The sequence below is a fragment of the Pleurodeles waltl genome, chromosome 2_1, assembly GCF_031143425.1.
Source record: "Pleurodeles waltl isolate 20211129_DDA chromosome 2_1, aPleWal1.hap1.20221129, whole genome shotgun sequence".
NCBI classification, from domain to species: Eukaryota; Metazoa; Chordata; class Amphibia; order Caudata; family Salamandridae; genus Pleurodeles; species Pleurodeles waltl.
In genome coordinates, this window is record NC_090438.1 from 823,712,715 (window position 1) to 823,737,972 (window position 25,258).

General features: G+C 42.9%; 1 protein-coding gene across 1 annotated transcript in view; it reads left to right on the forward strand.

Moving 5' to 3' along the window:
- Positions 1–25,258, forward strand: part of E2F3 (E2F transcription factor 3) — a 147,325-nt gene that overhangs the window by 118,518 nt on the left and 3,549 nt on the right. Inside the window, exon 6 of the mRNA XM_069218766.1 lies at positions 3,246–3,381. Within this exon, the coding sequence (XP_069074867.1) occupies positions 3,246–3,381 (136 nt within the window). The remainder of the gene's footprint in view (positions 1–3,245; positions 3,382–25,258) is intronic.

Below are 25,258 nucleotides of genomic sequence, written 5' to 3' on the forward strand. Positions count from 1 at the left end.
GTGCTCCCACTCAGTCACTAACCCATTAGTCACAGTACATCTGCACAGACCGTATTCATGTCTTTCCATATCTGGATGACTGGCTCATCAAAGCCAGCACCCTTCAGTTGTGTCTACAACACATTCTGTACACTACACTACCTCACCCAACTGGGGTTTACCATCAACATACAACAGACACACTTTCAGCGTACTTTGTGCTTTAATGGACTACTTTGAACGAACTAAAGAGTTTTGTAAAACTAAGCAACTTTGTTGCACCCCCCCCCCCCCCCCCCCCCCCAAAAAAAAACACACACAAAGGAAAGTCCATAACTAAATCAGGCATTTCCAGATGGATAAATAAATGCATTGAGACGTTACGCCACAGCTAAAAGCTTTGCCCCCACCTCCTTGAGAACATTCTGTGTGTAAGATAGGAGCTTCTATTACTTTTCTGGGCAGTATACCAGTAGGTGAAATCTGTAAAGCATTTCAAAGAGCGAGGTTAGTGTTGGCCCACTTCTCTTCCTTTGAATGCTCATTTGTTTACTTCATTGTGGGTTGTCAGCAAGGAGCTGTGGACCAGTGTGCCCCAAGGAACAAAGTACATCTAATAATAGAGGTTGAAACTCCACTTAAGTTGTAAAGGTTCCAATTTGTGATTCGGTTATGGTATGAAATTGGTACTCCGAGTCAAAATGATGTATCCAGGTATATTTATTAATACACTTTTGGGCCTTGGAGATCGAAGGCACTTGTTGTCCTTTATAAATACAGTCTTGTAAATTAGTGACTGTACAGCCGACACGTGTTTTGCCCCCTGGTGGTGAGTTCACCTGAGGCTTTTTCATGGTTGTAAATAATACATAAGGACAAGGCTTGAGAAGAAGGACATAAGATAGTTGTTAGTAATATTGATATTACAGTGTGGTGTGAGTAGGTCTAGTTTTTACTCACTGGGGGCGAAACATGTGTCGGCTGTTATTAATAAATATTCCTGGATACATCATTTTGACTCTGAGTACCAATTTCATACCATAACCGAATCACAAATTCGAGTCTTTACAACTAAGTGGGTTTTCAACTTCTATTATTGAAATCTGTAAAGCAGGTACATGGTCTACTCCACACACTTTCACTAAACATTGTGTGGATGCTTTAGCACGCCAACAAGCAAATGTAGGACGAGAGGTGGTACATATCCTTTTTCCAGAGCATGTGAATCTACAGCACTACATGCCATGAACCTAAGCTTACAGGGTAAGTAACATGTCATTGCCGTCTAAGATCTAGAGAGAGAAAAACTAAAGCTATAAGCAGGTGAAGATTGTTGAGATGAAGTAGGTGTCTATACCACTTTTTTCCAGGAATAGAAATGGAGAATGCTCGAACAGAGCTCACCCCCCCCCCTCCTCTTGAAATGGAAAATACTCAGTTTAGTTTCTGCCCAGAGTGACATCAGTTTGCATAAAGACAGTCATTGGGTCATAAAGACTCTAGAGAAACAGAGGCATGCACACTACGCAATGCAGGGCAAGAAAGATACCACTTCACTTGGAGATTTCAGGCTCCGAAGCAAACCAGGATAATGGCACTAAGGAAGGGTAAGAATCTCTTTTCAACATGACCATCATCGTTGTTGAAAAAACACACAAGCAACTGAAGGAGAAGCACACACAGGTAACTCTGAAAAGGATGGGAGCAGTTGAGTCTAAAATGGGCTAAAAAAAAAGAAGCCAGCCTCTTCGCCAAAGATCTTGCCCACCGAAGGCAAAGCACAGAGGACCCCCCTAAAGTCCCAATCCAAAGATAATGCAGGAGGTAAAGGCATGCCGAAAAATCTTTGACGTCGAAAGACAGTCAGTCAAGAAAAGGAGACCGCAGCTACAACAGACGTAGAGGCCTCATTTCTGAAAAAGAATACACAGAAGTGTCCACGACAAAAAACACTCACTCGAGGTAGAGCGTAAAAAGAGTAGACTCTAGGCTGCAATGGCGACCATATTTAAAAAAAAAAAAAAGTTTGCCATTCAAAGTTCCTTCAAAGGCACAATGGAAGAAGCAAGAGAGGAAGCTTTCAAGAAACTAGAACTACCCCTCACCCCTGAGCCTCAAGAGGAGGAACAAGAAATCCTCTACCAGGAGGAAGAAGCAGAGGTGCAAAGATTCTACCAGGAGAGGAAGAATGGCAAGACATTGAGACAGATTCCCCCGAAGAAAACATTGGTTCATACCCTTCAAGATAATCACCCTCTGATCTTAATGATGTACAACCAGCTGGTGAAAAAGGCAGCAGATAAATATGGAGTACAGTTGGAAGAGGAAAAGCAAAAACTTGAGTTTTATTAGAAACACCTAGTACCATCACAGAGTTAAGTGCAATATTTTCCCATGCTACCAAGCATCATAGATCAAGGAAGAGAGGCCTTTAACGAGCCAGCTAATTGTCGAGCTTTTACTCCAAGAGTGGAGAAAAAATATAAACATTTCTCCACATTTTACACTTACAGATGAGGTAATGTGGTGACAGATTCTGTCATTGTGGCCACAGCCAGAGAAGGAACAAACATTCCTACTGCCACTGGCCCCCACCTGACAGGAAGAGTAAGAGGATCTCCAAGGTGGGCACAAATTTTGAAAAAGGCGCAGCAACACAATGGAGAATTGCCAGTTCAAGTGCACTTCTCAACCAATATGCCCATCAAAATTAGAAGAAAATGGCGGAGCTGATGAAACACGTGCCAGATCAATACCAAACGAGCTAAAGGACTGGCAGAAAAAAGGAAAAGTATTGCCAACATTAGCCTAAAGTCAGGCTTGGATGCTGCAGGCACAGCAGCAAGAAAAATGGTGACCGGAACAATTCAGACGTCATGGATGGCTCTGCATTTCTAGCTTCTAAAGTGAAGTTCAAACTAACATACTAAAAAGTCTTTGACAGAGAAGGCTGCAGATGACACAGTAGTCCATGATACTAGAGCTTCTACTGGGGGGGGGGGGGGGGACCCTGCTGGCTTATTTGCTCATTTTTAGAAAGCATTGATCCTGTGTCTGTAATGAAATACAATTTTAAAGCACAGGGAATTGCTACTTTAGAAGGTGTTGCTTTTAATGGACTGACCCATAGGGCACTGAGGCTGCACAGAGTGCTCTTGAACAAAGGTCACAACTGTGCTGCTTGTCTCTTATGAAGAACTAAACTTCTTGATTGTGTTATATAAAAGCCTCTTTAAGTGATTCTGTTTCTTTTCTGTTTTATATAGAACCTACAAATTCATTTAACGAGCACCCAGGGCCCTGTTGATGTGTATCTTTGTCCTGAAGAGACTGAAACTAGCAGTCCACTAAAAACTTGCCATCGTGACTACAATGGGAATATCCCAAAACTAAACCCCAAAGGTAAGCAGACTGTTTGGATTCATTTCCGGTTAATAAAAATATTGCATTGCAATTGACACTGGGGGACAAAAAAAACCTTCTTTTTACTGTTTGGCAGGAAAATCATTGAGGTGCCAGATTTTGTTTGCGGTCTAACTGGCGTTTTGCTAAAATGTCTGGTCTGTTTGTGCACAGTTTGTAGAACTACACCACAATTAATAGATTTCTTGTGAATTCTATTTTCAAAATGGTAGTCAAGATACTCCTGTTAAATGAAGGCCTCAATCTCTTTTCATAATAAGTCATACATATAAATCATCGTAATCGAAATAATCATTCTAAAGGGACAGTATAACAATCCATTATCTTTGCATCTAATTTGTAACTACTAATTTATTTTCTAATGTAAATAACTATTACAGTCTAATTACCAAAATATTCAAATTTCTACATAAATCTACAAGTCTAAAAATACATCACGCATCCAAAACAAATCCAAACTAACACTTCCTGCAGTACTAGTGCTCCTTTTACTTTAAGTCCATTATTCCCTTATTTAACTGCCTACTTAATTACTTAATCCCCACAAACATGGATCACTTTAATCTCCAAATGGAATCAGTCCACTTTATGCAGATGGCAGAGACCTCAAAAGTGATTTCATCTGTATAAATTAATTTGTACCTATCAATCCTAAATATATTTCTCGATTTCCATTCAGTTTCTCAGCCATCTGGTCATCCTCTTGTAGAGTGAGATGCAATGGTGAAGCAACATGAGGTATGTGTGGTTAATAAGAAAAATGTGTATCTGTACTTATCAAAATTATTTTACTAAGGACGCAAACCCTCACCCACCCTTAGGTGCCATGCTTCATCACTGAGTCCCTCCTCACACCAGGACCAATGGTACATGGTGTGGGCCACAACACTCTGTAATAGGAAGGAGCTTTTGAGGTGTTTTCAGATAATGTGGTTTCTTGTGAAAATTATGTTATGGTTGAGGAGTACAGACTACTGAATGTGTATGTAAAGTGAATTAAAACTACCTTTTGGTACGTTGGACGTAAACTTTAATCCTCCTTGATCGTTTGATGCTATCCCTTGGGGACTCCAGAATAAATAGTTCAACCCAGTGCAAAAATGGTCAACCTGTTTCTGCCCGACTCATGACCTTGCTACAAGGTGTAGGCTTTCTTCGGGACCATAGATGTAGGTTACTCTGCAACATGGCACTGTTATGTAGGTTGCCCTATTACAGGCTAGAGTTGCCATAAGCACCTAACTTGTGGATGATTAAGTCTGTGGCCCTCCCAGACTAAGCTTGTAGTTCACGGTCTGTATCTACTTTATTACCATTTTTTATTGTAGCAGGGTCATGAGTGGTGCAGAAACATGTTGACCATATTTGCAAATGGGTGACGTTTTTTTTTTTTACTCTGCTTCACCCCCCTTGATCTTTTTAATCTATCCCTTGTGGGCACCAGAATACAGTTTGATTCAGCCTCCTAAGAGGTAGTTTTAGTTGACTTTACATACACATTCAGCACGCCTCACCCATACCATTGTTTTCACACGGGCCCACATTATCTGTAAACACCTCAAGAGCTCCTCTCTGATTTACAGTGTAGCTGACACCTGATGCCATTGGTCCTGGTGTGAGGAGCAACCCAATGATGAAGCATGCCTCCTAAGAGTGGGTGAAGGTTCTCGTCCTTGATAAAATATATATTTTTTGTGAGTACATATTTTTCCAATTAACCAAATGTACTTTGTTGTGTTTGCTTGTGTTTAGGGAGCAGTACATGCTTTGTTTGGTTACCCCGACTCCCATTGTGTTGTGATGGAGTGGTCAAGGACATGATTTTAAAGTGCCCTCTTTACTGCACTCCAAATGTCCAAGTCATGTTGGAATACACATAACAATCTGGTTTTATTGGCTCGTATGTTATGTACAATAGGATTTCATTGCACTTTACCAGACGTAAAAAAATTATCTCAAAACAAATGGTGCCTAGGTAGGGAGAAGCAATTTGTTGTGTTCAAAAACTACATGAAGCTGCATCTTCTCTAATAGTCTTCATGTTGTCCTTCTTAAGACGGAAATGTAAAGGTTGAGTTCCCACATACATACCATCATTAAACCTGAAACTGCATGATCCTGTTAATGCAACACAACTACCACAATCCCTGCATGCGTCACAGTTGCTCGATCAATTACGTTTAACTGTCTGGTGAAATATGGGAAAATACACCAAACTCTTCCCCTCTTTTCTAGTGGCTGTACAGGAAAAGAGGGTGTATGTGTTTTTTTTTTTTTTTTTTTTTTTTTTTTAATTCACTGGAGGTACCCTGGATTGAGAATTGGTGTTACAGGAATGCAAGTTTTGCTTTTTCTGTTGTTAAATCTGTTGGAGTTTAAAAATGTTACTCTAGAAAAGTAGGTTTTTCCCTTCCTATGAGGTAGAAGAGCTACAAGGAATGGAATGGAAGGGAAGAGTGGTAGCTGGGAAAATGAGCTAAAATGTAGGCATAAAAAATGGAAGGAGAAATTGACCATGTGACTAGATGACAGTAGAGCAAGGGACTTCTCTGCCAATGCAAACATAGCACCAAGTGATCATTCTGTCTTACCATAGGAGGTTATATAGCTTGAATTTCAACCATAACAGTATATATATGCACTGACTGGAATTCTGATACTCTCTTGTGTGGACTATAGAGCAGGAGTACCTCAACCTAATCACTGGGATGGTTCCAATTCGGTAACGGAACACAGACCTCTAATAAAAGTATATGAAGAAGGGTCTGTCTTACACATGGAGTGTAGGGGCTTTATCATTGGAAGTATTCTAAACTTTGGGAAGTCTAGACATCACTGGGCCCTCGTTGACTGCTACACAAACATGACTGCATAAAATAGTGCCAGAACTCCGAAGGAAATGGATGACCAGGGGTGAGATAGCAAAGATTGAAGTGAGGGAGCTCCCCATCCTTGGTCCCATTGCTCTGCTAGCCTCCCTTAGGGACCCGCAAAGTCCTATAGAAGGCATAGCCCAGCAATAACTTAGCACTCATGGTGAAATGTTCCTGTATCCTGGCACCTATATCTAAAGAAAATATAATCCTCAATGAACAGTACAGAAGAGCATTGGCTCTTGTAGCAGTAATCAAGAGGGGGTAGGTAGACTTGGTAAACTGGGGGAAGAGTGGCAATAGGCCAGGAAGAAAAAGCTGAGTAATTAATCTTACACTCCGGAACAACACTTCACTTTGAAGTACACGATAACACGATCAGTGGATTTGTTTGCGTCAGGAGAAAAGGAATGCCAATATGCACTGGTAAAGGGCAAGCACTTGCACTGTTACTTATTCTGCATTGATGGCGTAGGTGAATATGAATATCCAGGATCACACATGGAAGGGAGGCTTTTTTTAATTTGACGATCGAATGTTATACAGTGGCAGTAGTTGTTTGGGGTCTCATCAATTGTTCATACTGAATTACAGGACTGTTTAAAGCATACACAGTTTTTAAAGGTTGTTGTCCATTAAAACATGTTGCAGTTTCGAAGTTAGGGTGAACTCCCATTTCACGCCTGAATGTTTCCCTACGAGCATCGGAAGCGCTGTTGTCAACTTAACGTGACCGCCTGGCCTTCTCAGTTGTAGTTCTTGCGTGCTCTTGGCACCGCATCTCATTTGTTAATGCAATGGATGCGTGGGCTTGGACAGTGTTAGTACCTTTCATGTTTCTGTTTCATTAGATGTATCGGCTTTTGGTCGAATATTATTCATTTAAAGGGGAGTGCCCTCTGTTTTTAGAGTTAGTGCAGTTACTGTTATTCAGTGCTGTTAATCATGTGTTTCTTTTCCCGTTGCTTATAAGTAGCTGTATTCTCCCCTCGTCTACCAATTTTAACCTTACACCGTTTCTTTGCAGGCTTTCTACATCTTCTTTTATCAAACATAATATTAGTCATTGTAAGGGTGCAATAACACTCTCTGCCCTCACTCCGATTCCATTTTTTTCTCAGTTACTTTAAACATATAGGCAGCCGCATAGGCCACCAGATCTGCACCACAATACCCATGCGACTAATGTAATAGGCATTGGGTAGTGAAAACCACCTGTACCTAAACTTGTTACATTCCTAGTTTCCAAAATGGAGTGGTGCGTTCTATCCGTGGTCCGCACTAGGATTGTCGCACCTACCTGTTATCAGTACATCAGTTTATGAACTGTTTAACATCAGTACTGCATTCAACTAGCTCGCCTGACTGGCTAAGGGAAGCAGTTTGGACATTTTGCACCTTGTTCTTACATATGCATGGTTAAGCAAAGTGAATGACAGTTTATTGATCTTCGGACATCCATACAGTTACCGCACGTTGGCATTTAAGACTTTACATGTTTATACTATGAAGCCGTTTAACAGCTTATGTACACTTCTCTCTTTTATATAACCTTCACAATTAATAGGTTATGATTCGCTTTGTTGTCTTTTTGTAACCAGGTTACATTTTCTAGTTCTACCAGTTGTGTAGGAGATATCACTCACTAGATTTTAAACTTTTAGTTGTTGAATCATGTTGGCATATCTATAAATATCGCATTTTAACAGATGCCAGTAAGGTCAATGATAGTATTAATTTCCTGCACTTTCCTTTTATGCTATCCTAACTAGAAGTTACCTAGATAGACTATTAGTTCCTTGAGATTCGCTATATACTATTTTATGTTGCTAGTTTATCGACTCTTAACTGTATGGGGAAAAAAAACCCTATAAAGAATGTCTTTAAAAGAAGTGATGGTATTTTCCAGAAGTGATATAGGGAAAGTCAAGCAGAAGTGGTGGTTAAATGGGACACAATTAAAGGTGGTGAAGGAGTATAAGTACTTTGGTCTTTTTAACCACTTCGCTGCCAGGCCTATTCCCCCTCCTGTGCCAAGCCTTTGTTTGGCTATTTGGGGCAGTTCGCGCTTAGGCCCGCATAACTTTTTGTTCACATAAGCTACCCACGCCAAATTTGCATCCTTTTTTCCAACAACCTAGGGATTCTAGAGGTACCCAGACTTTGTGGGTACCCCTGAAGGAGGCCAAGAAATTAGCCAAAATACAGTGAAAATTTCGTTTAAAAAAAAAAAAAAAAAAAAAATGGGAAAAAGGGGCTGCAGAAGAAGGCTTGTGGTTTTTTTTTCCCCCTGAAAATGGCATCAACAAAGGGTTTGCGGTGCTAAAAATCACCAGCTTCCCAGCTTTCAGGAACAGGCAGACTTGAATCAGAAAACCCAATTTTTCAACACAATTTTGGCATTTTACTGGGACATATCCCATTTTTACAGTTTTTTGTGCTTTCAGCCTCCTTCCAGTCAGTGACAGAAATGGGCATGACACCAATGCTGGATCCCAGAAACCTAAACATTTCTGAAAAGTAGACCAAATTCTGAATTTAGCAAGGGGTAATTTGTGTAGATCCTACAAGGGTTTCCTACAGAAAATAACAACTGAAAAAAAAAACAATATTGAAATTCAGGTGAAAAAAAACTGCAATTTGTCTCTACGTTTTACTCTAACTTTTTCCTGAAATGTCAGATTTTTTAAAGTAATATATCGTTACGTCTGCTGGACTCTTCTGGTTGCGGGGATATATAGGGCTTGTAGGTTCATCAAGAACCCTAGGTACCCAGAGCCAGTAAATGAGCTGCACCCTGCAGTGGGTTTTCATTCTATCCCGGGTATACAGCAATTCATTTGCTGAAATATAAAGAGTAAAAAATATCTATCAAGAAAATCTTTATATTTCCAAAATGGGCACAAGATAAGGTGTTGAGAAGCAGTGGTTATTTGCACATCTCTGAATTCCGGGGTGCCCATACTAGCATGTGAATTACAGGGCATTTCTCAAATAGACGTCTTTACACACTCTTATATTTGGAAGGAAAAAATGTAGAGAAAGACAACGGGCAATAACACTTGTTTTGCTATTCTGTGTTCCCCCAAGTCTCCCGATAAAAATGGTACCTTACTTGTGTGGGTAGGCCTAGTGCCTGCGACAGGAAATGCCCCAAAGCACAACGTGGACAAATCCCATTTTTTGACAGAAAACATAGGTGTTTTTTGCAAAGTGCCTGCCTGTAGATTTTTGCCTCTAGCTCAGCCGGCACCTAGGGGAAACCTACCAAACCTGTGCATTTTTGAAAACTAGAGACCTAGGGGAATCCAAGATGGGGTGACTTGTGGGGCTCTGACCAGGTTCTGTTACCCAGAATCCTTTGCAAACCTCCAAATTTGGCTAAAAAGCACATTTTCCTCACGTTTCGGTGACAGAAAGTTCTGGAATCTGAGAGGAGCCACAAATTTATACATCTTTAGGCTGACTCTGCTTTGGGGACCCACACAAGTGAGGAGTCATTTTACTTGGGAGACTGAGGGGAACGCTGGGGAGTTAGAATTTTGTGTTGGAGCGGTGATCTTACAAACAAAAGTCAGAAAAATATGCTTTTGTAAGCAAATTTTGAGGTTTGCAGAGGAGTCTGGGTAAGAAAATGTTGGGGGATCCACGCAAGCCACATCTCCCTGGACTCCTTGGGGTGTCTAGTTTAAAAAAATGTCTGGTTTTGGTAGGTTTCCCTAGATGAAGGCCGCACCCAGGACCAAAAACATAGGTGCTCCCCCCCAAACACAGGTAGTTTTGTAATATATCATTTTGATGTGTCCACATACGTCTGTGATGTGCCAAACACTAAAATTGTGAAAAGAAACGCACTTAGGTTATGTGAAAAAGACCCCTCACCCACCAACCAAGTTGGAGGCATGCCTCCTCATTGGGGTCCCACCCAAGGCACCTAGCGTGTCACATGTGTGCTGCGATGCCTAATTACAGCGGAGCAGGTTTTGTCATTTTTACCACACATACTGGTTGGATTTGGCACGAGGGTGAGTGATGGTTCAGTGGATCAAATTTTATTAACAAGAGATTTCACAAAAATGAAATGCACTGTTAATAACTGAAAGGCCAAAAAACTGAACCAATGACTCACAGTTCGTGAGCTGTAAAGCCACGGCAAGGCACCAACCACTTTACAGTCCATTCACACACCTTTCATACATGACACGCACAAGACCATTCACGCCGACAGCCACGGGCCCAGCACATTACAACACTCATCGACAGACAGCGCCACTCAAGGGCCCATCACTTACATATGCCTACATGCCTGATACAACAATCACACCAGCTGATGGGAGTGTTTGGACTGGTGTTTGGCTGACAGTGTGTTGCAGTAGCCAACAGCAAGTCAATATGTACACTATGTACACCCTCAGCCAAGCCCCACTCCACACACAATGGCTTCACTTTTTTTTTTTTTAAACAAAGAAACCCCTAACTAATTAGAATTAATTACAAAACTACAAACACAAAAGCTCTAAGTACATGACAAATGCAAACCATGAAACTGAACACATGAAAATACAAAACAGACATGAGTTTACACTCATGGTTGTTCCCAGTAATTCTTCTGGGTATGGTAATTCTTAAAACAACCACCCACACACAGCCCAGGCTTTGAAGGACAATCTGGGCAGTACATTAGAGTCTCCCTCTGGATACCTCTTCGAAAACACACTCTACATTTCTTAGCTGGAAAGCCTTTTTTGGGTGTGGGAGGAATGTGCTCAGCAAAGTGGCAATCTTTCAATCCAGCCACATCCTCCACCACTGCTTCTCTAGGAACTCTGGCCTGTTCCACCACAATAAGGCTCTCTATCACTGACTCCGGAAATTTCACAAATGTCATCTTTGACTCTGGAGACCTATCCTTAAACACAATAAAAGCATTAAAAGTTGCTAAATGGAAGAGGTGAATTGCTGACTTAAACCAAATGTAAGACTTACGAATAGCAGTAGAAGGTTCCAACCTCTGATCAACTCTATCTACACCTCTCATGTGCTTATTATAATCTAAAATGCACACAGGTTTCGCACTTCAACCTGGCCCCAAACAGTCACGGGGGAAGTACTCATCATGGATGGTACTTAGCATGTAGACATCCCTCCTGTCTGAAAACTTCAATGCTAGCAGCTCATCATTCCTCAAGGCACTGCACTGTCCCCTCAAGTTTTTTACAGACAAGCTCCCTTGGATAGCCTTTCCGGTTACAACGAATTGTGCCACAAGTAACAGTGTCCACTCTAAACAATTCCTTGAACAACTGCACTCCAGTGTAAAAGTTATCAACATACAAATGGTGACCTTTGTTGAACAGTCGTCTACCAAGTTCCCACACAATTTTCTCAGTAACTCCAAAAGTGGGAGGACAACCAGGGTGGCCAATACTGGAATCCCTACCAGTGTAGACACGGAAATTATACACATATCCTGTACTACTTTCAGACGGCATATACAATTTAATTCCACATCGTGCCCACTTGCTAGGAATGTACTGCATAAAAACCAAACGGCCCTTGAAGAGGACCAAAGACTCGTCCACAGCTATTTCTTTGCCTGGAACATAGACCTCTGAAAACCGATCTACAAAATGATCAAGGACAGGTCTAATCTTAAAAAGACGGTCAGAATCAGGGTGATCTCGTGGCAAGGCTAATGCATTGTCAGCATCCTAAGAAGAAGCAAATACCGATTAAGACTCATTGTTGCAGGAAATATAGCTGTTGCCATCAAGGGACTAGTAGACCAATAAGAAGCCAGTGACGGCTTCCTTATCAACCCCATCAAAAGAGTTAAACCTAAAAACCTTTTAATCTCCTCCAAATTGGTGGGAATCCACTGGGCAGCTCTAGAGTGCGGCCTAAGTCTAGCAGCGTTGTCCCTCAAATACTGCTCCGCATACAAATTAGTCTGCTCGACAATCTCTTCCAAAAACACATCATCCACAAATAACTCAAAGAAATTGACAGGCAAAAAGTTCTCAGTATTGACTACACCCTGGGTGACCAGTAAAGGCAGGCAACTCTGGCTGCTCCATGTTTGGGGCAACTAAGAGTTCAGGTCTTCTAACAGGAAACCTTTCAGCCCCAGGTTGCTGCACTAATGGCACATCAGTGTCCTCCTCTGAAACAGGCCCTTCATCTGCACTGAGTGTGGCTTCCTCATCAGAAGATTCCTCTCCGGCAGAAACTTCACTGCCAGAATCCCTCACTTCCTCCTCTGCCTCAGATGCAGAGTCCGTCTCATAATCATGATCAGACAATGACTCAAAAAGCATACCAACCACCTGCTGAGTGGTCATCCTGCGGCTAGCCATCATCTTTCCTACGAAAATTAACTGGACAAATGCACCACCAACAACCAGCACTGTGTAAGATAAGTAATAAAGTGTAGCTTTATTAGTAAGAGTTATAAACTCAAAAACTATACCGCTCACTTGCCTGAAAAAGCTTGAATCACCAGCAACTACTCTGCACAGACACAGCAATCACCAATGATATTCCACTAAAAAGAAAGAAAGAAAAGCAAATTAGAAATAAGACCACACAAATATCATTGTGCACAAATCTAAGGACAATTTCACACAAACCTGCATTTAGTACACCACCTACAAACATGTCATTCATGCATGGCAACAATACTCCTTTGGAGTAAATTGTTTTTACTTACCTAAAACATGCAACTATGCAAACCGCAGGTCAGCCACTGCCAAAACCACAAGGAGCCACAGCAAAGAAAGCAAAAGCTTTGAACTAGAACAAAAAGGAGGAAAAAAATTATCACAAATGCAAATACTTCGTCAGTTGACAAACATCCCACCATCAACCATTTAGAAATTGGTGCCTAAGTGGATTCTGCCATAGGGGCAGATGGGCCTACTAAAAAAGAGGCCTATCTGCCCCAAGGAGGGCAGAAAATACCTTTAGTAGTGTGTCCCCAGGGTGAGCGACCCTTGCCCAAGGGCCCACCCCCAAACAAAAAACAAACCACACACACACTATCCCTGGTGCCTACGTGGCTTCTGCGCCCCTTGGGGGCTGATGGGCCTAAAAAAAAATAGGCCCATCTGCCCCCAAGGGGGGGGGGGGGGGCAGAAATGGCCAACAGTTCAATGCCCCCCCTTGGGGGGGGGGCGCCCCTTGCCCAAGGGGACGCCCCCCCATATAAATAAACATATTTTTTTAAAACCCTGGCGTTCTAGTGGTTTCTTCTCTCCTTGGGGGCAGATCAGCCTAAAAATAATAGGCTGATCTGTCCCCAAGGGGGGCAGAAATGGCCTTGTTACACGTGCCCCCAAAGGGGGGGGGGGGCGCCCCTTGCCCAAGGGGGCCGCTCCCCAACGCAAAACATTTCACAGTAAATAAGAAATCCCTGGCGTCTATTGGATCGTCCTAAAAATAATAGGCCGATCTGCCCCCAAGGGGGGCAGAAATGGCCACAATAAACATGCCCCCAAAAGGGAGCGACCCTTGCCCAAGGAGCCGCTCCCCAACGCTAAAAATGTAAAACATAAACAAATAAAATAAATCCCTGGCGTCTAGTGGCCTCTGCCCCCCTTGGGAGCAGATCGGCCTAAAAATATTAGGCCGATCTGGCCCCCCTCTCCCCCCTGGCAAATGGCTTCCAGTGCGACCGGCAGTGGGTAATGTTGGCGCGCGATCGCGCGTCGATGTCATTATAGGGGGGTGGGGTGGAAGGGGAAGGTCTTCCCCCTTCCATCCCTGGCTGGGGGGGAACCCCACGGAGGGAGCGCTAGCGCTTCCTCCGGGCTCCGTGCCGAGGACGTAATGGTTACATCTTCCCCTTCCATCCCCGCCTTGGGGGGGGGGGGGGGGTGTGCACAGGGGGGGCGCGCTAGCGCTCCCCCAAGTTCCCGTGTGCCTTGGACGAGGTCACCTCGTCCAAGGCACACGGGAACTGTAGCCTTGGACGAGGTCACCTCGTCCAAGGCACAGAAGGGGTTAAGAAGCCCATAGTTCAAACATAGTAAATATGTTTTTCAGCGTGAATCTTTTCTGGATTTACATGCTGTGCATTATTCTGCCATCTAGTGGCTGGGTCCAGAAGTCTTAAATTTTGTAGTTCTATTTTTTTTGTTTTTTTGTTGCTGTTTGGCATCAACGGATCGCGCATTTGCTGCTTTCTGTGGCATCCTATGTCCTGCCTTGCAAGCTCCCACCTTCGGTCACGATCTTCAGATTCTTTGGTTCCTCCATTGGGTCTGGATGTTTGCCTGAAGTCTCCCCGTCATGAGGAAGAAAGCAGCTTGGGTGAACTTTGAGAGACGTTTGCTGAAAGATTGGACAAGTCCAAGGAAGAAAATCAAGAAGAGGTAACATAGGAGGCCAAGAATAAGTGAGAATATTTACTTGACTTTTTCGAGAATGCCCAGAGAGGGGGCTCCTGTTCGACTTAATAGAGAAAGCTCTGTTCAAGTTCTGCCTAAATTGTTGCATAAGGGCCATCTACAAGTCTGCAGCTTCTGCCTGATGATAGATCACCGTAGCAACGACTGCAATGCCAGGTTCAGGTTGAAGATGGTGAAGGAGAAGCAGACTACACCACGCAGGGACAGACCCCCAACCCCATCCCTGAGAGACCTGTCTGTCAAGCTACGAGGAAGGCATTGCTGAAGGGGCAGAGGGAGAAACATTGGATGCCTACCAAAGAATCGTTTACATAGAAGCCCAGACTACCAAGAAAGAGAAGAAACCGCAGGTAAAAGATACACCTACCCCATAATAATTGGCTGAGTCTCGTAAAACAGACTGTCATTGAAGAGAGCCTCGTCATCTAAACGCTCACTGACCGAAGGCAGAGACCCCAAGACAAAGGTCCTCTGATCCCTCAAAAGGGACACTACAGGTGGAAAGTCTCCAGAAAAGATAGTCGTCGAAAGACAGTGAGGAAAAGACGCTTCAGCGTTGAAAAGAGGTCTCGCAAAGAAGCTGAACTATAAATCTAAAAGGCGCCTACTTGCACATCCCAATGAATGCAGAACACAAAGTACCTGAGGTTTGACAAGACTCACTACCAGTTCAGTGCTGGCATTAGGGATAAAATCAGTGCCAAGGGTCTTCACAAAGTGTCTAGCAACAGTAGCAGCACATCTAAGACAAGGCATACATGTCTATCCTTACCTGGACAACTGGTTAGTAATAACAAACTCTGACAGCAAGTGCAAAGAGCATATACAGCAGATATTGAGGGCACTATTCACGTTGGGTGTCTCTACAAACATGAAGATGTTCACACCAGAACAAGAAAAAAGGTTTCTGGGAGCAAGGATCAACTCAATCCAAGGGAAAGTATATCTCAGAAAAGGAGAATACAGTCACTCTTACTAGAAACTCGCCTTTACCAGAAGGGGCAAGATCTGACAGGGAGGACTCTGGGGAAATTGTTCTGGATGATGGTGTCAGGCATCTCTTTAATTCCATATTCAAGGTTACACAGGAGACCAATTTAGGAATGGTTAGAGAACCAAATGGTCAGAAGCCACAGGGGTTGGCTGGATCTAGTGGTTGTCATGCAAAAGCAACAGCAGGAAAACGTGTAGTGTAACAAAGTACATATAACACAAGAAAGGACATTTACATAACCAACTCCCAACAGTAACCGTTAAAACAGATGCCTTTCATGTGGGCTGGGGAACGCAAATGAACACGATCGAAGTACAAGGAATCGGGAAGAAACAGGAGGCCATACAGTATATCAATATCCTGGAACTAAAGACAGTTTCCCTAGCCTTCAAAGCTGTTCAGAAAGACCTTCTGGGGAAGATAGTATTGGTCCAAACAGACAATACAACTACAATGTTTTACAGGAAAGGGGGGGTGGGGTCAGTGTTTTGCTCTTTTGAAGCGAGCACAAGAAATGTGGAAGTGGGCAATACAGAGGAAAATAGAGATAACAGAAGTTCATCTACCAGGCAAGGACAATGTGAAAGTGGACGGGCTGAGCAGACAAACATCATGCTCTCAAGAATGAGAACTCAAGAGCTGGGGAACTCTGAAAATAGATCTATTCGTAACACCTAGGGCCGCAAATTCCAAAACTTTGCACTCAGACAACCATACCACCAATCCTTAGGTAATGCTCTGTCGATAGACTAGCCGGGAATTTTTGCATATGCTGTCCCCCTGAAACCACTGTTAGACAGCATGATCACCAAACGCAGGAAAAGCAGAATGACTCTAATACTAATTGCTCCTCAGTGGGCGAGGCAGACATGGCTTTCAGAGCTGATAGAAATCCTGTAGTCAATGGAAGAAGGAAGGTTGCTACACACAGAACCAGAGACTTTGAGCCTGGCATCTTGACTCCTGAAGACTTTAAAATTTGGTCATCTAAAGCTGCCAAAAAACATAATGGCTGTTCTTAGAGAAGAAAGAAAACCAGCATCAAGGAACTGCTACATTGCTAGATGGAAACAATATTCCTTATAGTGCCTTAAAGGGGCTTATTAAGGAAAAACACTAAAGACCGAATGGTGTTAAAATATTCAACCCACGTACTAGACTGCAAGTTAACGTATACATCTTTGAAAGTATACTTAGCTGCAATAATGGCCTACTCAAGAGGTCACATAGGAAGAAGCTTCTTCACTGCCCTGGTAATAAAACAGTTCTTGGAGGGGGCAAAGAGAATTCCACCATCAAGAAAGATACCTGCAGCTAAATGTGGTACTGATGCAATATATATAATTTATAAATTAATATAGGCACCCTTTGAACTTTTACCCAAAACCACTTTTAAAATGCTCATGCTAAAGACAGCATTCCTGATGGTCATAACATCTCCTTCGCAGGGTGAGTGAAATACAAGCACTCAATATTCAAGAACCGTTTTTTTACAGATCTTCTGACAGAATTGTCATGAGAACAGATTCACAGTTCTTATTTAAAATAGTTTCACACTTCTACATAAATCAAACAATACAAATACCAAGTTTTTTCCACAACCCCAAAAAATCAAGCAAGTGTAACAGGTGGTGGATGCGCTATAATGTACTGTATTGAAGAACAAAGACAAGCTGGAAGACAAAGCAACTGTTAGTCTCTTTTGCAAACAATATGGAGAAAACCTGTAACTTAGGGCTCAATTGCCAGATGGATCACACAAGCTATTCAACTATGCCACACAAGTGCAGGGGAGAAACTAAACTCCAACCCAAAGGCATATTCAACAAGGAAAAAAAGTAGGCCTTTCTAATAAATACACCTTTACTATATCTATGAAATATGTGTGTGTGTGTGTGTGTGTGTGTGTGTGTGTGTGTGTGTGTGTGTGTGTGTGTGTGTGTGTGTGCATATATATATATATATATATATGTTCGATGGCATGTGTAGCTGCAGATACACATGCTGTGCACATCCCGCCATCTGGTGTTGGGCTCGGAGTGTTACAAGTTGTTTTTCTTCGAAGAAGTCTTTTCGAGTCACGAGACCGAGGGACTCCTCCCATTTCGACTCCATTGCGCATGGGCGTTGACTCCATCTTAGATTGTTTTTTTTCCGCCATCGGGTTCGGACGTGTTCCTTTTCGCTCCGTGTTTCGGGTCGGAAAGTTAGTTAGAATCTCGGAAAAATCATCGGTATTGTTTGCGTTCGGTATCGGGTTAGTTACAACAGATCGACACCGAATTTAGAAGAGTTCCAGTGGCCCTTCGGGTTTTTTTCGATCCCCCGTCAGGCCCTGGTCGGCCCGGCCACGTGTGAATTCAAGGCTGATGGAACGGACCCCATTCCGCTTCTGTCCAAAATGCCAGAACAAGTATCCGTATACGGATCAGCATCTGGTCTGTAACTTGTGCTTGTCCCCAGAGCACAAGGAAGATACTTGTGAAGCCTGTCGAGCGTTTCGGTCCAGAAAGACGTTAAGAGACCGAAGAGCCAGAAGACTGCAGATGGCGTCGACAGAACAAGAGCGTTTCGAGGAAGAAGAGGAAGCTTTCTCTATGCCCGAATCGGACTCTGAAGAGCTCGAGGCCAAAGAAACGCTGAAAACCGTGAGTATGACCTCAAAACATAAGACTCACGAGAAGTCAACAAGAGCCCAGGGGACGCCACCGCCAACAGGCCATGGCTTAACCCAAAAAAGCGGTGACCGAGCCAAGGCACCGAAAAAGGGCACGCTGGTGTCTAAGTCATCCGACTCCGGTCGAGATACCGCCACACAGCAATCTCGGACCCGAGACATCGGCTCTGAGAAATTTCGGCACCGTGACAGCGGCACCGAACAAATTCGGCACCAAGACACCACTACGCCGAAAATTACAAAGGTTTCTTCGGAGCCTAAAAAGACCTCCGAAAAAGTTTAGGTTCCGAAACATCCAACCTCAGAGCCGAAAACAGGTTCCTATACAGAGGAACAAGGATTAACCTCACAAATGAAAAAACATAGATTTGGAGAGGAACTTCAAGCTGTAGAGCCAGACTATACTCAAAGGAGGCTCCACATTCATCAAGACACAGGGAAGATAACCACTCTTCCTCCAATTAAAACAAAAAGAAAACTTGCCTTTCACGAAAAGGACAAGGAGCCACAGGCAAAGGTGGCAAAGAAAACAACTCCACCACCTTCTCCACCACCATCAGTGCACACATCACCAGTAGCAACTCCTCCACTGATGCACTCCCCGACTCATACTGCCATGAGTCAAGATGATCCCGATGCATGGGACCTTTACGATGCTCCAGTATCGGACAACAGCCCAGACTCGTACCCTACCAGGCCGTCCCCTCCTGAGGACAGTACATCTTACACACAGGTGATCGCAAGGGCAGCTGCTTTCCATAACGTCACCTTGTATTCAGAACCAATTGAGGATGACTTCTTGTTTAACATGCTAACCTCCACTCATAGCCAGTACCAAAGACTACCTATGCTCCCAGGAATGCTAAAACATTCAAAACAAATCTTTCAGGATCCTGTTAAAGGCCGAGCCATAACTCCAAGGGTGGAGAAAAAGTACAAGCCACCGCCAACAGATCCTGTTTATATTACAACGCAGTTAACTCCAGACTCAGTAGTTGTTGGGCAGCTCGTAAGAGAGCAAACTCTCATACCTCGGGAGACGCACCACCTCCGGACAAAGAGTCGCAAATTTGACGCTGCGGGCAAAAGGGTTGCAGCACAAGCAGCAAACCAATGGCGCATTGCCAATTCACAAGCGCTTTTGGCAAGATATGACAGAGCTCACTGGGATGAAATGCAACATTTGATAGAACACTTACCCAAGGAGTTCCAAAAAAGAGCACAACAAGTGGTGGAAGAAGGACAAAGTATCTCTAATAATCAGATACGGTCTTCAATGGATGCAGCAGATACGGCTGCAAGGACAGTAAATACTGCAATAACAATAAGAAGGCACGCATGGCTGCGCACGTCAGGTTTCAAGCCGGAAATTCAACCAGCCGTGCTAAATATGCCATTTAATGAACAGCAGTTGTTTGGGCCGGAAGTCGACACTGCTGTTGAGAAACTCAAGAAAGACACTGATACAGCAAAAGCCATGGGCGCACTCTACTCCCCGCAGAGCAGAGGCACCTTTCGCAAAACACCTTTTAGGGGAGGGTTTCGAGGACAACCTACAGAAACCACATCACAAACAAGGCCCACTTACCAAAGCCAATATCAGCGGGGAAGTTTTCGGGGGCAATATAGAGGGGGACAATTCCAAAGAAGTGGAGGAAAATTCCAAAGCCCCAAAAGTCCTCAAAATAAGCAGTGACTCACAAGTCACACATCCCCATCACATAACACCTGTGGGGGGAAGATTAAGCCAATTTTACAAACATTGGGAGGAGATAACAACAGATACTTGGGTACTAGCAGTTATCCAGCATGGTTATTGCATAGAATTTCGCGAATTCCCTCCAACAGTCCCACCGAAAACACACAGTATGTCAAAACAACATATAAATCTTCTAGGATTAGAAGTTCAAGCATTGCTCCAAAAAGAAGCAATAGAATTAGTACCAAAACAAGAACTAAACACAGGAGTTTACTCACTGTACTTTCTGATACCCAAAAAAGACAAAACTCTAAGACCTATACTACATCTCAGAATATTAAATACATACATCAAATCAGACCATTTTCACATGGTTACATTACAAGAAGTAATCCCACTGCTCAAACAACAAGACTACATGACAACACTGGATCTAAAGGATGCATATTTCCATATACCAATACATCCTTCACACAGGAAGTACCTAAGGTTTGTATTCCAAGGGATACATTACCAATTCAAAGTGTTGCCATTCGGAATAACTGCGCCAAGAGTTTTTACAAAATGTCTAGCAGTAGTAGCTGCACATATCAGAAGGCAGCAAATACATGTGTTCCCGTACCTAGACGATTGGTTAATCAAAACCAACACGCAAAAACAGTGTTCACAACACACAAATTACGTCATAGAAACCCTACACAAACTAGGTTTCTCAATCAATTACTCAAAGTCGCACCTTCTGCCGTGTCAAACACAGCAATACCTAGGAGCAGCAATCAACACAGTAAAAGGAATTGCCACTCCAAGTCCACAAAGAGTCCAAACATTCCAAAATGTCATACAAGCCATGTATCCAAACCAAAAGATACAGGTCAAATTAGTAATGAAACTCCTAGGCATGATGTCCTCATGCATAGCCATTGTCCCAAACGCAAGGTTGCACATGCGGCCCTTACAACAGTGCCTAGCATCACAGTGGTCACAGGCACAGGGTCAACTTCTAGATCTGGTGTTGATAGACCGCCAAACATACATCTCGCTTCAATGGTGGAACAATATAAATTTAAACCAAGGGCGGCCTTTTCAAGACCCAGTGCCACAATACTTAATAACGACAGATGCATCCATGACAGGGTGGGGAGCACACCTCAATCAGCACAGCATCCAAGGACAATGGGACATTCAGCAAAGACAGTTTCATATAAACCACTTAGAACTGTTAGCTGTGTTTCTAGCGCTGAAAGCATTTCAACCCATAATAACCCACAAATACACTCTTGTCAAAACAGACAACATGACAACAATGTATTACCTAAACAAACAGGGAGGAACACACTCGACACAGTTGTGTCTCCTAACACAAAAAATATGGCATTGGGCGATTCACAACCACATTCGCCTAATAGCACAATTTATTCCAGGGATTCAGAATCAGTTAGCAGACAATCTCTCTCGGGATCACCAACAGATCCACGAATGGGAAATTCACCCCCAAATACTGAACACTTACTTCAGAATGTGGGGAACGCCACAAATAGATCTATTTGCAACAAAAGAAAACTCAAAATGCAAAAACTTCGCATCCAGGTACCCACAACATCAGTCTCGGGGCAATGCACTATGGATGAACTGGTCAGGGATATTTGCGTACGCTTTTCCCCCTCTCCCACTTCTTCCATATCTAGTAAACAAGTTAAGTCAAAACAAACTCAAACTCATACTAATAGCACCAACATGGGCAAGGCAATCTTGGTACACAACACTACTAGACCTTTCAGTAGCACCTCATATCAAACTGCCAAACAGACCAGATCTGTTAACACAACACAAACAACAGATCAGACATCCAAATCCAGCATCGCTGAATCTAGCAATTTGGCTCCTGAAATCCTAGAATTCGGGCACTTAGACCTCACACAGGAATGTATGGAGGTCATAAAACAGGCTAGAAAACCTACCAGTAGACACTGTTATGCAAATAAGTGGAAAAGATTTGTTTATTACTGCCATAATAATCAAATTCAACCTTTACACGCATCTGCAAAAGAGATAGTAGGATACTTACTACATTTGCAGAAATCTAAACTAGCTTTCTCTTCCATTAAAATACATCTTACGGCAATTTCAGCTTACCTGCAAATTACGCACTCAACTTCATTATTTAGGATACCAGTCATAAAAGCGTTTATGGAAGGCCTAAAGAGAATTATACCACCAAGAACACCACTGGTTCCTTCATGGAACCTCAACATTGTCTTAACACGACTCATGGGTCCACCTTTTGAGCCCATGCACTCTTGTGAAATGCAATACTTAACGTGGAAAGTTGCATTTTTAATTGCCATCACATCTCTAAGAAGAGTGAGTGAAATTCAAGCATTTATCATTCAAGAACCATTTATTCAAATACACAAAAATAAAGTTGTTCTACGGACCAATCCTAAATTTTTACCAAAAGTAATCTCACCGTTCCACTTGAATCAAACGGTAGAATTACCAGTGTTCTTCCCACAGCCAGATTCTGTAGCTGAAAGAGCACTACATACATTAGACATCAAAAGAGCACTAATGTACTACATTGACAGAACAAAACTAATTTGAAAGACAAAACCACTATTTATCGCCTTTCAAAAACCTCATACAGGAAATCCAATTTTAAAACAAGGTATTGCTAGATGGATAGTTAAGTGCATTCAAACATGCTATCTTAAAGCTAAAAGAGAACTGCCTATTACACCAAAGGCACACTCAACCAGAAAGAAAGGTGCTACCATGGCCTTTCTAGGAAATATTCCAATGACCGAAATATGTAAGGCAGCAACATGGGCTACGCCTCATACATTTACCAAGCACTACTGTGTAGATGTGTTAACTGCACAACAAGCAACAGTAGGTCAAGCTGTACTAAGAACATTATTTCAAACTACTTCAACTCCTACAGGCTGAACCACCGCTTTTGGGGAGATAACTGCTTATTAGTCTATGCACAGCATGTGTATCTGCAGCTACACATGCCACCGAACGGAAAATGTCACTTACCCAGTGTACATCTGTTCGTGGCATTAGTCGCTGCAGATTCACATGCGCCCACCCGCCTCCCCAGGAGCCTGTAGCCGTTTAGAAGTAGATCTTAAACATTTGTAAATAGATTACTTGAAACTTTATTATGTACATACGCATTCACTCCATTGCATGAGCACTATTACTAGCATACACAACTCCTACCTCACCCTCTGCGGGTAAAACAATCTAAGATGGAGTCGACGCCCATGCGCAATGGAGTCGAAATGGGAGGAGTCCCTCGGTCTCGTGACTCGAAAAGACTTCTTCGAAGAAAAACAACTTGTAACACTCCGAGCCCAACACCAGATGGCGGGATGTGCACAGCATGTGAATCTGCAGCGACTAATGCCACGAACAGATGTACACTGGGTAAGTGACATTTTCCATATATATATATATATATGTGTGTACATATATATATTTTCTTTTTTTATTGTAGGAAAGTACCCTCTTTCTTGGCATGGTTAACCCCATTTACTGCTGGTTGTCAGTATGGCTGACTGTGTCTACTGGATTCCTGCTAACCAGGAACCAATAGTTTTGCTCTCTAAATTGTAACTTTTTCTTCCCACAATTGGCATACTGGTCCCCCCCCACACTAGCAGAGGTATCCCCACAAACTCCAGATCTATTTTCCTGTACACTGAGTGTGAGGACGCCATTTTATGCGTGTACTGGACATAGGACCTATGTCAATCTACATAATGGTAACTCCGAACCTTGGTGCCAAACATGTCAGAATCATACCCCAATATTATTGCCAGTATTGGTTGTACGATTCCATGCACTCTGGGGGCACCTTAGAGGACCCCCAGCTTTGCTCCTGTAAGTTTGCAGGGTTTTCCCGTGCAGCCTGTGATGGTTCCATACTACAGACTAGTTTCTGCCCTCCTTCTCCATTTACTTGGTGTATGGTTTGGTTTCCAAACCCCACCCGAGCGTCTGTTATTTCACTGTTTTCTATTGCTTTCTATGCCCATTCCTGATTACTAATGTGTATATGATAGTGCCCACTCACCTGCTAGCAGAGTATTGCCTACACACTTTTTTAGTATGTTACCATAATAAAGTACCTTTTTTTTTGTAACCCTTTTGTGGTTCTTTGTGTGTAGGTGCTGAGTGACTATACTGTATATGTATTGGTTGCCAAATAGAAGTTGACAATTCTTTTTTTTTTCTTTTTTTTTCTCCAGGCTCTTCAAGTGCAATTAGTTTTGTGAATGAGTCATGCCATTTAGTGAATTTTAAAATAATCGTATTTGCTTTTATCTCTGCATGCTCAATTCACAGGGGCACGGTTTAAAACCGGTTTTGACCTTTTATCTTCTTCACAAGAGAGTAATCCATCTTGTCTGGATGGTAACTGAGTTCATGTCAGAACCCCTTTCAGAGAGCCATGGGGCAGATAGGAACTACTGGTCCCAAATGTAGCTGTCAAGGCTTTTGACTCCTGATGTCTCAGCGCCTGGCTTACTATGGGTCCTGAGCAACTGAGCCAAGTACCTGTCAGGCACTTGACTCTCATTAGCGTGGATTGAGCAGTTCAAGGCTTCTAGGGAAGGAGGTGGGATAGGGGAGGTAGATGCAGGGGTGAACACAGGTTCCCAGCTCAAAATATGTTCAATAGCAGCAATAAATGATTGTCTTGTCAAATACCTGCTTTTATAAAAAATGAGTATGTATATGCGCGCACAAAGTAAAATACAGAATACACAAACAATACACACAGTCCTGTGAGGTCATGGCTCTAGTGTTCGATCGACACATCCCAGAGTCCCACTTCACTCTTGTTAATGGTGGTGGTTATTCCCCATTCACTATAGGTGACATTCAGGTTAAGCCCTTCAAAAGTCTCACTCAGACTCTTCCAAAAGTAGTGTTCCTGTGCCTGAAGTGCTAAGTGGAAGAATGTTTCACCGGGTTCTTCCAGCCCTGCAATCAATCGTACCCGCCCATGCAAGTGTGGTGTTACCAGTAACATTTCACTCTTGGACATCGTGGAATGCTGCAGCTGATGGTGAGTAGCACTCCCAGCTCTGCAGGGGCAGCCACAGGGCATCCACTGCACTTTCCAGAAAGATAAGTTCTTTTGATCCTTTTCACAGGTGAGTGTTTCAATCACTCTGGTTCCAGCCCTCCTCT